The following is a 13,361-nucleotide window of genomic DNA, read 5'->3' as shown; positions in this document are numbered from 1 at the left end:
GCCATCAAGTTTGTGGCAATTTGTTCTGCAGCAATAGAAAACAAATCCAGGGTCATCCTTGGGCTCCATATAGCTTTTCCAATTTCCTGAGATACAAGCTGTGGTTAACTTCCAGTTCTTCCAAGCTTAAGGGGAGTGCGCCCTGAGGAGTTAGCCCATCTGTGGTTAAACCTATCCCTTGTGCCTACAAAGTCTGAGCTCCTGGCCCGCAGATGCTCATATGTGACAATCTGGAGCTCATCTGAAGACCAAGGTTGTCGCCATAATGGATATCCCCAGGAAGGAGAATTCTTTGGGCACCAGTTTGTGGGTACTAGCTTCCTCACTGGGGCAGAAGAACATTCCTAGGACAAGCCTGGTAGGCCGTTGGCTGAGGCAGCCTCCCAGCATTTGGGTTGTAGTGTTTTTTTTGTGTGCGTGTGTGGTTTTTTTTTTTTTTTTTTTTTTTTTTTAACTTTGTTAGCTGTTTCTCACCTTAGATGTCACCTGTTGCTTCTTGTTGGTAGGACCAGACCTCAGGCAGCCTTGGCTGAGGCATTTGGGGGTGAGGTTGCATGGAAACAAAAACAGTGACCTGGCAGGCATGCGTGAGTGACACAGAAACCAGAATCTCATGCGTCCCAGCTGAGGTCAGAATGTGTTGGGGAGCCCGAAGTAATGGCTCTGCCTCTGGGTGTGAACATCCAAAAGATGCCAAAGGGAGAACCTCATCCTCAAGGTGAATCCGCCTCTGAGGAGTGACTGACAAGGTGGCATCCCTGGGGCAGGATGCTTGGCTGAGCTCCATTTGATGGAGGACAGACCAGAGAAAGCTGAGGCTGGGGGCTCCCAGGGCTCAGGTTGAGTTTCCCGAAGCAGCCCAGTGCATCACTTAGCAGGACCGGGGCAAGGGGAAGGTAAATTCCTGAAAAGGAGCCACCTCTGTCTTCCAGGTTAAAATAGCCTTGTCCCAAAGATGTGATAACACAGGGTAGGCAGGTGAGAACCAGAGGACCATGGCAAGCACTGGGTGTATCAACACAGGAGGAGAACTGTGGTTCTTGAAAACTCGGCAGTGAGGAGACCTGGCCACAGGCCAAGAGGAAGAGAGCTGCTTCTGGGTAAGCCCTGAAACCTATCTGGGGATCAACCGATTTCTTCAGGCCTGTAGGTATCACAGTAGTACCTGGAGAGGAGGAGGGCTCTGGTGGGTCATAGTTGTCACTGAGTCCTTGCTGGTGGCTGTGGTTGTGGTAGAATAAACACTCAGGAAGCCACTGGGCCCGTGGCACAAGGTAGGGCAGGTAGTCAGTTGGTTTCTGGCATTCGACACTGTGGGATGGCACCATGGGGAGGCTGGGTTCCACTGGAAGCAGTCAGAAACACGAGGTGGGAGAAGAGTGCTGATGGCCTCACCTTAATGCTGGGTAATTCTTTTCCTGCAGAAGAGACTTGCAGTGACATCATCTGATGTCTGTTTCATGAATGAGGAAGGTGGAGTCATCATAAATCAGCCTTGCAAATAAGCTTGGGCTTGTGGCATTTTAAACCAACTTTGGGCCCAAGAGCCAGTGTAATCATCTTTTGGTGCCAAGGCAACAGGTCCAGAGGGACCTGAGTTTGGTGCTGATCAATCCCTCTCCCCAAACAGAGGTATATATCTGTGCCTGCTCCAGCAGCATCAGCCAGGATGGCACATGGCAGGCTAGAGGAGGGAGCAGCAGGGCTGGAGGCTGGGTGGAGCAGCCACTGTGCCGTGTGACTTTGTGCCAGCCCTTTCTCATCTCTGGGAAAGTGTCTGTGAGAAGTAGGCTGATCTTTCAGATCTCCTTGGCACCCAGTAGGTCTGCTGCCAGTCATCGGGCCTATGATGCCTGTAAGCTTGGATGTCGGTCGCTAGTCGACGGTCCTGAGCACTCTCTGGACTCCTTCTTTGTAAAACAAGGAGATTGGACTCATTGAGCATCCCTATCTCTTCTGGCTCCACTGCCCCAAATGTCTAACTGTGTGAATTGCAGTGTGATTGTCTCTCTGTGACCCTATTCCTGGTCCTTTCTGAGACCGTTCATATGTTGGGACTGAGAGTTTGTGTTATCTGAAGCTAGCATGCTGCCCACACTGTGGGGAAAGTCTACATGATTTGCTATTGTCCTCCCCTCCAGTGCCCTGTGGTTTTAGAGCCCCTGCCATGTGGTCTGCCATTTGTCTCTCTGTCTCCTGGGGCATTTGCCCGCTTTAATCTTCTGTGGGCTGTGCAAACAGCCCTGAGCGGTGCATGGTGACCACAGGTAGGGGTGTCTGGAGGGCTGTGTTCTATCTCACGCAGACATGTGTAAGAGGAAGGCATGAATAATTAGAAACTTCTTAATAGTTAGGGCCAGCACCAGTGATTAATCATAGCAAAATTCTCCTGCCATGCACACAGCAAAGAGTCTTTATCACTTGCCCCAATTAGCTTCTGATGTCTCCCACTTTTCCTTGTCCTTGGTTCTTAGAAAGAAAAGTTTCAAGATGATTCGGTCCCAGTCCCTGTCTCTGCAAATGCCGACACAGCAAGATTGGAAAGGCCCCCCGGCAGCCAGTCCGGCCATGTCTCCCACAACCCCTGTGGTCACTGGAGCCACTTCCCTGCCCACACCAGCACCCTATGCCATGCCTGAGTTCCAGCGGGTCACCATCAGCGGAGATTACTGTGCCGGGGTAAGGCGTCTGTGGGAGTGTTGAATGTGCCTTGCATGCAGAGGCCAGGGGCCCCATGCGCCACAGGATTGTGCCTCCCTCTGGAGCCTGGCCCTGTCCATGGATGTCTGGGAGAAGGTGAAGAGGAGGCACAGGTGGCAAGGAGGGTCCTAGCAGAGGTTGTGGGGTGTGGGTGTGGTGTCTTGGTGGCTGCCTGTTCCCTGTGAGGAGGGTCCCGGGGTGCAGGCTGGCACACTGTGTCTGTGGCTCGTAAGTTCACATGTTCTCTTAAGTCCAGAAAGCTGAATTGCTCCCTGTAGCCCATTGAGAAAGGTGCCAGCTTGGGCCTTTCAATGTTGCCAAATGTTTAGTAGATTCAAAGCCACGGTACCGAGTGGTTTGTGTGAAATTAGTTGTTGCTAAATCATCTCTTCTTACATGTAGGTTCAGTACCCTTAAATATAGGCTAGATCCCCTCAACCAGGAAGAGAGAATCTCGTTTAGAAATTGAGCAAATTGGTTTACACTAAGTCAATTAATGCAGTCACTGAAAATGTGCTAATTTCACCTGATTGGATGATGCATTTTTTATGCATGCCTACTTCTTGGAGAGAAATATCACTGAGTTAGTGCCAGGGTTAAGTTTGGCTCCATCTCCCTGGCCCCAACTCACTACTTATGCCTCAGTTGGCTTCATTAGTCTCTTTTTAACAGTAGCTGTAGAAAATATGGTGAATCTGAGAAAGCAATGCAGCTTATTGCTCTTCCTATAAAATTTCCCCTAGCTTTCAAAAAATTTTTTTGGTTATATGTAATGGAGAACACTTGCATATGGTACAAAATTTAAAAGATACAAAAATGGTATCAATTATTCAGCCACCCATTCTCCTCCTCAGAGGCAACCATTGGTTTTGGTTTCTTATGTATTCTCACGTGTATGGTCTATGTACCTACAATTATTTATGCATACATAGTTTATTTACTTATTTTTACAAAAATGGTAGTTTACAATATACATTATACTGCATCTTGCATTTTCCACTTAACATTACATCTTAAAGATAATGCCATATCAATATATAAAGAACTCCTTTGTCCTTTTAAAAAAATATGTACATAGTATTCCTTTGTGAGGATGTATCATAGTTTATTTTAATTAAGTTCCCATGGATGGGAGTTTAGGTTGGGTTGGGAGCAATGCAGGCCTTGTCTGGAGATCAGCATCCTGACCATGAGTCTTTTGTGTTCACCCAGCCTGAGGCAGGTGGGCAGGGCATTGGAAAGCAAGAGTTGAGGTGGGTCGACCACCAGCTGAACGGGAGGACATCAGCCTGTAGCATATAATAGCTTCTTTCTCCCAGTCTCCTGGCTGGCACAGAGTAGTGCATGGAGCACCTGAACTGGGCAATTGGTCCTCAGAAAGCTAAGTGTCTGTGAGAGGCAGGCTGACCTTGCAGATCTCCTTGGCACACAGTAGGTCTGCTGTCAGCCATGGGGCCTGTGATGCCTATAAGCTTGGCCGGTGGCCACTAGTCCACAGGGGTCCTGAGCATCCTCTCTGATGTCCTTAGCCATGGCATGAGCCCCTTATCATGCTGAGTCCATTGGTTCCCCAGAGAAAGAATTTGGCTTTGTTGTTGGCAGGGACATATTTTTGTCTAGGATGTCGGTATCTGCTCACCTATTCCTGCCGCTCTCCGAAGCCATCCACTGGAAAATGTAAAAGGAATTAACATACCCTATGGGGACATTTGGAGGCAGGAAAAGAGAATCTACCACTGTAACAAAAAGTAAGAAGTAGTATTTAGTAAAAGTATAAAAACATGCATAGGAAAAATACATTCAGACTTCTTCCCTCTCAGGATGGGGTAGGGAGGAGGGTAGAGTTTTAGCTGTATCTTTGATGATTTATTTCTTTAAACTTGTGAGAAATTTGAAAGAATTATGCTAAATATTATTTTCAGCTCTAGAAGGTAGGTTATATTATCTTTGGCGCCTGTCTGTATGTTTAAAATATTACAAAATTAAAAATGATGATTTTATTAAAGCAGAGGAGATCACTTTCAGGCCCCAGCCCTCCCCACTCTGGGCTATGCCAGCATGTGGTTCCTCCCTCTGCTGTGCCCCTTACCCTGCATTGTGTCTGTTTGGCCACTTGTCTCCCCAAGCATTTTTCTGCGATTCCCATCCTTCCCAAACAGACTAAGATTAATGAGCCCATTGGAAGGTGGGAATTTATCTCATTCATCTTTGAATATGAGGCTGCTCTGGTAAAGCAGAACATCCTTAGACTTTGGGACTCAATCAGGTTAGAGTCTGAAATTTGACTTTGTAGCTTCCTGGCAAGTGATTTATCCTCTCTGGGCCTCAGTTTTCCCATTTGCAAAATGGGTTGCAGTAAGGAGCAAAATGAAATCTATGGAAAGGTCTGGCACCTAACACATGACAATGGGGCTTGTTGCCTGGATGAGTTGGGTGATTAACAGATTTAATCAGAAGTGTGGGGTTGGCAAAGAAGCAGGCTGAGCATGCAGAATTTGCTTTTGCTTCTTGTTTTGTTTCGACATCTGAAGGACATATGAATTTTCTCAACTGAAAATGACGGTGCTCATCGCCTTCAGGGATAGGTCTCAGGCTTTGTCCTTTCATGGGCCTGGTGCAAAAACAGACTTTTGGCTTAATTAGCTGCATGTGAGGCCAGCTTCTGGGTGTGCAGGCTGGAGCACTCGTCTCTCTTCCAACGACCCTAACTCCTCCTGTGTCTCCTGTGTTGGGGGTCTCCAAGACCACTCCAGGTTGGATGACTCACCAGGAGGATTCACAGGACTCAGCATATAGCTGTACTTACAGCTTTGATTTATTACAGTGAAAGGATACGGAGCAAATCAGCAAAGGGAGAGATACGTGGATCATCAGAACATACCGAATACCTTCAGCATCATGTTGTGACAGCACATGTGGGAAGTGTTGTTTTCCAGGGAAGCTCATTAGAGATTCGGTGCCTAGGGTTTTCAATGGGGCTGGTCACACATCTGCACAGCACATCTCAAATTCCAGCCTCCAAGAAGGAAAGCAGGTGTCCAACATAAACCATATTGTTTGTACAAACAGTTTAGGTGCAATGAACCACTCCTGTTGGTCAGGGAGTGGTGAGAACCCTCCTGAAATCTAGGTTCCCATATACCAGGCAAGGGCCAATCTTGCAAGCACATCTTTCCAAGGATGGCAGTCTCAGGCCTGCTGCGTGAACCCTTTCCTGCCTGCCTCCCTTCTGCAGATCACTTTGGAGGACTATGAGCAGGCAGCCAAGAGCCTGGCTAAGGCCCTAATGATCCGGGAGAAGTATGCGCGGCTCGCCTACCACCGCTTCCCGCGGATCACATCCCAGTACCTGGGTCATCCGCGGGCGGATACTGCACCTCCGGAAGAGGGCCTTCCAGGTATGGAGCTCTGGCTGGAGGTTGGGTCCCAAGTGTGGGCAGACCGAGAGCTAGTCAGGGCTTTTTTCTGGCTCGATATATTTCCCCTGATGGTATTTTAAAAGGACAGTGTTCTTTCATTGGCTTCTCCCACACTGATGTTTGATGGTTCCCCCAAGGATTGATTCTAGGTATACTGTATGCCTAGCCTGTGCAGAGCTGAACTGTTGAAGTCAAGACAGAGAAGTGAAAGACAGTCCTTGTTCTTGGGAGTCCACCAGGGAGACAGTGAGTCTTACGTGGGATTTTTTTTTTTTTTGAGATAGAGTCTTGCTCTGTTGCTCAGGCTGGCATGCAGTGGTGCAATCACGGCTCACTGCAGCCTCAATCTCCTGGGCTCAAGCAATCCTACCACCTCAGCCTCTCGAGTAGCTGGGATCAAAGGCACACACCGCCACACCCAGCTAATTAAAAAAATATATTATTATGTTTTGTAGAGATGGGGGTCTTACCATGTTGCCCAGGCTGGTCTTAAACTCCTGGGCTCAAGTGATCCTCCTGCCTTGGCCTCCCAAAGTGCTGGGATTATAGATGTGAGCCACTGCGCCTGGCCTCATATGGCATATTTAAAAGAACACAATCACACAGTAAATGCCAAATTGGTGATAGGGTGGATCGGGATGGGAGTAGGAACAGAGGGCATGTTCCCTGGGAAGACATGTAGGCTCTGGTGTCAAACACACCTGCATTTGTATCTGGGCTCTGTCAATTTCTTGGGATTTTGAGAAAGATATTTCTCCAAGCCTCACTTTGTAAAATGTAATCTGTAAAATGGAAATGCAAATAATACCTATCTCCCAGGGCTGTCGTGAGGATTAAACAGCAGAATGCATGTGAAGTACGTAGTTCAGTTCTGGCATCTAGTCAGTGTTCAATAAATGGTAGCTACATTTATGCTGCTGAGTTCAGGGAAGGGGATATCGGAGAGGGCTGGGTGGTTCCCTCATGAAGCCTTGCCATGAAGGATGTAGGAGCAGTAGAGGCGGTAATGAGGACAATAGGAAACTCCACTCCTGAAAGTTGGTGGTGGGGTACACATAAGGGCCTGGTGGTCTCCCTCAGTGCCTGGGACCCTGGCTGCCTCTGGGAGTAGCTGGTGGTGCCAAGTTGCCCCAGTCTCTGGCTTCCTTGAATTTCAAGTCCTGTACTTTGAGCATCTGGGGCCCTAGGTGAATCTCAGCCCTTTGGGCCCATTTCCCTATCTGAGGGAAGTGGATCCTACCACCCCAGTTTTGGCAAAGACAGACATAAATAACTGTCAAATGTGTACTTTACATGGACAGAGGACCCCCATGTTCTGGGCATGAGTATGGAAAAGAGGAGCAACTTCCGAACATGCAGGCTGTAGCTTCACCCGGGCCTTGAACTGCCTGCATCTCACAGACCACTGCATGCATTAGGGCCTCCTGAGCTGGCCTGTGGCTGTGCCTGATGGGGCATGCCCCTCTCCAGCTCTGCCTGCATCAGCCCCTCTGTGGCTCCTCACATGTGCTCTAGGGATGGTCTGTTCCTTCCACGCACGGATGGAGGATGCCCAAGCAGGTCACTCTGCCTTGGCAGCTTCCTTTGATGCAGATCTTGAGGTTTGCTCCTGCCTATGCTGGCAGCTGGGCAGCTGATCCTGGATGGTGCTGGCTGAGCTGCATGGAGTTGAAGCCTGCAGCTCTACTGATATTTAGCATCAATATGCTCCTTGGCCAGGAACAGAGTTTATCAAGAGTCAGGAAAACTAATTATGAGAATAATAAGAATAATATCCTATAATTCATTATTTGTAGTGCATTACTGTTTATGAAGAATTTTCCTGTACACACTATTGCAACCCTCACAGCAGTGTGTTAAGGCAGGGGGTGTTATCTTCAGATGAGGAGATAGGCTCAGAGAGGTAAAGGAGTTTGCTGAAAGTCTCACAGCAGGGAAATTGCATAGAGGAGTTTTCTGCCTCCTGTTGACTAATTCTAACCTTAACCTATAGTGGTGGGGGGCAGATGGCTTTATCATTGGCATTCTTCGCTCTGGGGGAGACAAGTTCCCTATCCTTTGCTCCTTTGGGGAGGGAGTGGCTTCTTTATCTAGCCCCTCAGCTGGCTTGGGCTCAGGACAGTTATTTCCACTGGGCAGTCCAGGTGCAATCTGTTCTCTTCCTGGGAGAAGACACCGCTGCTCTTTTTAATATTCCTGGGATCTCTGAAGTGCCAAGGAAAATGAAGCCCATTTCAGTTAAATTTAAAAAAATTGTTGAAGTGCTAGCCATGTGCCAGGGACTGTTTAGACACTCAGCAGTGAACAGCACAAATTAAAGTCTCTGCCTGCGTGGAGTTTCTATTGGAGTGGAGAAGACATCATATCTGAGATAAAGAAGTGACATGGTTTGACATGGTAAGTGCTGACGAGACAAAAGGAAGCAGGGAAGAGCATATGAGATGCGGGGCCGGTGCGGGGTTGGATTTTGGGCAGGAAGGCCAGGGCAGGCCTCCGTGTCTTTTGAGCCCATGTGTGCTCACAAGGTCAGGGGCACTTTGCCATCCCTCAATCCTGTTTTGCAGATTTCCACCCTCCTCCACTGCCCCAGGAAGACCCCTACTGCCTGGATGATGCACCCCCCAACCTGGATTACTTGGTCCACATGCAGGGGGGCATCCTCTTCGTGTATGATAACAAGAAGATGCTGGAGCGCCAGGAGCCGCACAGCCTACCCTACCCCGACCTGGAGACCTACACGGTGGACATGAGCCACATCCTGGCTCTCATCACCGATGGCCCCACGTAAGCCAGCTTCTCTGTGGCTGCCTCTCTTTGCACAGGTGCTGCTCTGTAGGAAGGAGATGAGAAAGGCCTCACCCCTCTGCCCTGGGGTCCCCTGTACTTAGAGCATCCTAGAAAGAGCGCGGTTTTCTCCTTTCCTCAGTGCTTTGCGGGTTTCTGCAACGGTTTTCCTTCATAAGCTGGCATAGCCTTCAACTTGGTACTCCCCGTCCCCTCTTTTGTTTTTGAGACAGCATCTTGCTCTGTTGCCCAGGCTGGGGTGCAGTGGTGCGATCTGGGCTCACTGCAACCTCTGCCTTCTGGGTTGAAGTGATTCTCTTGCCTCAGCCTCCTGAGTAGCTGGGACTACAGGCACGTGCCACCATGGCTAATTTTTTATATTTTTAGTAGAGACAGGGGTTTTGCCATGTTGCCCAGGCTGGTCTCAAACTCCAGAGCTCAGGTAATTCACCCAACTCGGCCTCCCAAAGTGCTGGGATTACAGGTGTAAGCCACCGTGCCCAGCCTCCCTGTCCCTTCTGCATGCATAGTGTGGAGCCTCTGCTTGCTGGTGGCCACCTGGGCGCCTCTGAATGGCTGTCATCCCTCTCCCCAGGCAGGACGGCAGCCTTGCAGAGAGTTACCAGCCCAGACCATAACTGTATTTGGTGAGGAGTGATGAAGACATTGCTTCAGGCCTTGGGTTTTCTGGGTTTCTGGAGGGGAGCATGCAGGGAGCCTGGGGAACTTTGCTCATGGGCATGATGCCCCATGATGCTTGTGGGCTTGGCTCCAGCTAACCTGGTGGGCAGCCATCTTTCTGAATTTGGCCCCTCACTTATTGGTGGGCACTTAGGCTGATTGATAATGCCCGGACCCTATGAGCCTCAGAGTGCTGCTGTGCTGGGAGTGGGAGTCTGGGTGAGGGGAGGTGCTGGTCACTCCTGAGGGCCTTCTCTCTGATTTTCTGGGAATCCTGTGATGCCAATCTCCAAAGTAGCTTAGTGAGCCCAACGTGGATGGGCAGCATGACTCTTAGTCCTCCCTGATCTGAGGGCAGAACTAAGGCATGGGAAGGGCAGGGGCGGTTGCTCAGAGGCTGTCCTCGGCCAAGTGTGCAAGCAGTGGCTGTCCCATCTGGGAGGTTGTGAGGATACTGCCTGGGGAGAGAGACTGAGATGGCCTTTAAACTCCCTTCCGACTCTGAGGCTGTCCTGTGCTCCGTCCACTCTGGGGCTTGTCTGGGCAGATGGATGACTGTGCTGTTGCGTCACCGGCAGACGCTCTTATGGAAGTCTACATGATTAGATGCCAAGGAAGCTGCTGTTTGTTTTGGGGGCCCGAGGAAGCAGGGTAGCATAAATTGTGGTCAAAGGTTCCATGTGGCTGTGGATGCAGGTGTGTGGCTAGGCACCTGGGCTGTGTGTGGGCTGGCGGTTGGCCACAGCAGTGAGCACCCCCATCCCCAAAGGCCTTTGCTGGCTGATAAATCATGGGCCCGTTCTCTGAGTTGGTGGGAATCTGGGGGCATCAGTCCTTACAGAGATTTCTGTCTCGATAACAAATATCCCTACAATCCCAATCCGCCCATGATGCAAAACATCCACCTCTTGTTGTGAAGCCTCAGAGCTGAGAGGTCCTTGGGCCATGGCCATTAGGTCAGGGGGCTGGTTCCTCTGCAACCCAAGGTGGGCAGTTCGTGCCTTATAGTTTGACTGTGTTATCAATCCTCCAGGCAACAGATTCCTTCTTCAAGGAATGACAAGTGGCTGAGGATAGAAAAGAGGAAGGAAAGGAGGGGATGAAGGAGGGAGACTTCCGCTGAGCATCCACTCTGCTTGGAGTCAGGCCCTTTCCCAAGCATAAACCAGTTTAACCCTTACTTCAGCCTTGGGTGTTACCACCTGATATTTACTCATGGGAAATGGAGGCTTGCAGTTAATTCCCTAAACACATAAGCTAGAAGTCAAAACACCAGTATGAGGTCCCAGAGCTGGCCTGCTACTGCCCAATCTCCTGACTCTCCACTGACTTTATAGTCTGTGGCTATGACTCAACAGTTCAGCAGGGTCTGTAGAAAGCCAGAACCTCCTCATTCCGCCCTGCTCCATCCTGACCCTTCCAGCCAGGGTTGGCCCCTGCAGCTGCTGGAGGCCTTCAAACTGGAGAGCTCGATGTGACTTCTGCTCAACTGTGGTCTCTCCCCATCTCCAATTGCAGGAAAACCTATTGTCACCGACGACTGAACTTTCTGGAATCCAAGTTCAGCCTTCATGAGATGTTAAACGAAATGTCCGAGTTCAAAGAGTTGAAGAGTAACCCCCACCGGGACTTCTATAACGTGAGAAAGGTGCGTTAGGGGCCAGTGTTCACAGCTGCCCCTCCCGGTCCCCCTCCCAGCCCATGGGATGCCCTGAGCCAGTCTGAGGCTTGTCCCATGTGAGAACGTCAGGGCTCCTGGCTAAGGGCAGCCTTTGTGGCCAGAGGGGTATGAAGCATATGTGCAGAAGGAAGATAGGTGAGCTGTGTTTGTGTCAGGCTGGGCTTCAGACAGCACTTGAATCACTCTAGGTGGAAACCTTTGTCCGCATTGTGTATCTGTTGGGATGTGCCCTCTTCCTTGGAAAATAGGGCATAGCCTATTAATTGGTCATAAAAGTTGAGCACAGCCTACTTTTCAGGTAGGGGATGTATTGAGTCATCAAGGAAAGACACAACTGTTAAGATCTCTTTGGTCTCCTCCTTATGTCCATGTGTTCTCATTGTTCAGCTCCCTTATGAGTGAGAACATGCGGTGTTTGGTTTTCTGTTCCTGTGTTAGTTTGCTGAGGATGATGGCTTCCAGCTGGGCTTAATACCTAGGTGACGGGTTGATAGGTGCAGCAAACCACCACGGCACACATTTACCTATGTAACAAACCTGCACATTCTGCACATGTATCCTGGAGCTTAAAGTAAAATAAATAAGTAAATAAAATAAAATTTAAATTCCCTGAAAAAAATAAAGATCTCTCTGGAGATGGGAGTTTGTGGTTTTGCATCCTTCGGGATCATGTGGATTTAAAGAAAAGCCTCTGATATGCTCAGATCTCTGCCTGTCTTCTCCCACCGAGGGGATGGCAGCCTTGTCCGGGGCTCCTGGCAGTCTCCGCCTGCAGGGGCTGCAGCTGCGATAGGAGTGAAGGTTAAATGATCATGGCTCCAGCCTTTTCATTCTCTTCTGCTGAAGCACTGTGCAGTGAGGCACAGGGTCAGTGCTAGGCAGGGGGTGTTTGATGGTGAGCAAGAGTCGCTTCCTGTCAACCAGGTGGCTTTGAGGGAGAGGCCAGAACTGAGCTGACTTAGAGTGAGTAGGAGCTTGCCAGACAGAGGGTGTGGTAGGGGAATGGAAGTGGTGGCATTCCAGGTAGAGGCACGTGATGTGCAAATGTCAGGAGGGAGGGATGGTATGAGAGAGTCAGAACAGCGTGTTGACGTAACTGCAAGCAGGGCGGTGTGGCTGGAGCTCAGGCATCGGGAGCAGGGAGCAGCGGGTTGTGGGGAGAGTAAGGCTGCAGAGATGTGGGGAGGTCCTGGATCATGCAGGGGCTGTGGGTTTCCCACAGAAGGCAGGGAGGTGGGCCGCGGTGTGGTGGCGAGCTGGGAGAGAAGCTCCTGGGGGAAGAGTTGGGATCAGGCTTTGCTTGGAGGAGGGATGGCCAAAGCTGAGTGGAGTCACAGTGGAGTTGTCATCTCCACAGGAGCTCTGTCCCAGCTGGGACCTCTTGGGGACTTCTTCTTTTTGGGGTCAGCTTTGAAAAGGGAGGGTAGGCCAGGGGAGGATGTGGCTCCTCTGGGAAAGCCCAGCTCTAGCCTCCCTGACCTCCTGGCTGGGAGCACGCAGCAATGCAGATGGAAGACCCTACCTGGAGGCCCTAAGACCACTTCTGTTACACGCCAGGGTTCCAACACGGACTCCCACTTGGATGGGATCAAGAGCTTTAAGAAGTGAGAGTTTGGCTTCAGTTCATGTGCCCTGAGAGGCTTACAGAAGTGTCTTGGGGATTTCCAGGCAGAAGTGAAAGGTGTTTTAGACACAACTTACATGGGCACTCTGGCATTTTCACCTTCAAGCACCATTTGTTCCTTCTCTGTGAGCCTTAGGTGTTCAGACAGGTGGATGCCTCCACCACTGTGTGAACTCCTCTCAGCCCTGCCCAAAGAACTTCACACGCCTAGCACATGCCCAGGCCCATGTCCAAAGAAACGCCTCGCCCAGCCTGATGCAGCCCTGCCCTGAGCATACGTGAATGCTCTGGGCTTACCTGCTTCTTGCTGCCTGGGGCCAAGGTGTCCTCGCTGACTGTGCTGGCACTGACACTGTTTGCTTCTAAGGTGGGGCCCCAGTGGGTGTTCCTGGGTCTACCAGCTGCTCCCTGGCCACAACGTGAGAAACAGTCCTGGTGTGGGGCTAGGGTAACAAATCAGAGCCTATCCCCA

At 50.2% G+C, this 13,361-nt stretch overlaps 1 protein-coding gene across 8 annotated transcripts in view; it reads left to right on the top strand.

Annotated features, from left to right (window-relative positions):
* AMPD3 (adenosine monophosphate deaminase 3) overlaps positions 1 to 13,361 on the top strand; it is a 56,328-nt gene that overhangs the window by 24,057 nt on the left and 18,910 nt on the right. For all 8 annotated transcript variants that reach the window (XM_055282436.2, XM_055282434.2, XM_055282438.2 and 5 more), the window contains 4 exons: positions 2,475 to 2,679; positions 5,936 to 6,098; positions 8,684 to 8,903; positions 11,103 to 11,232. In XM_055282436.2, the coding sequence (XP_055138411.1) occupies positions 2,475 to 2,679; positions 5,936 to 6,098; positions 8,684 to 8,903; positions 11,103 to 11,232 (718 nt within the window). The remainder of the gene's footprint in view (positions 1 to 2,474; positions 2,680 to 5,935; positions 6,099 to 8,683; positions 8,904 to 11,102; positions 11,233 to 13,361) is intronic.

Source organism: Symphalangus syndactylus, chromosome 6 (genome assembly GCF_028878055.3).
Source record: "Symphalangus syndactylus isolate Jambi chromosome 6, NHGRI_mSymSyn1-v2.1_pri, whole genome shotgun sequence".
Classification (NCBI taxonomy): domain Eukaryota; kingdom Metazoa; phylum Chordata; class Mammalia; order Primates; family Hylobatidae; genus Symphalangus; species Symphalangus syndactylus.
This window is presented reverse-complemented; position numbering and strand designations above follow the sequence as displayed.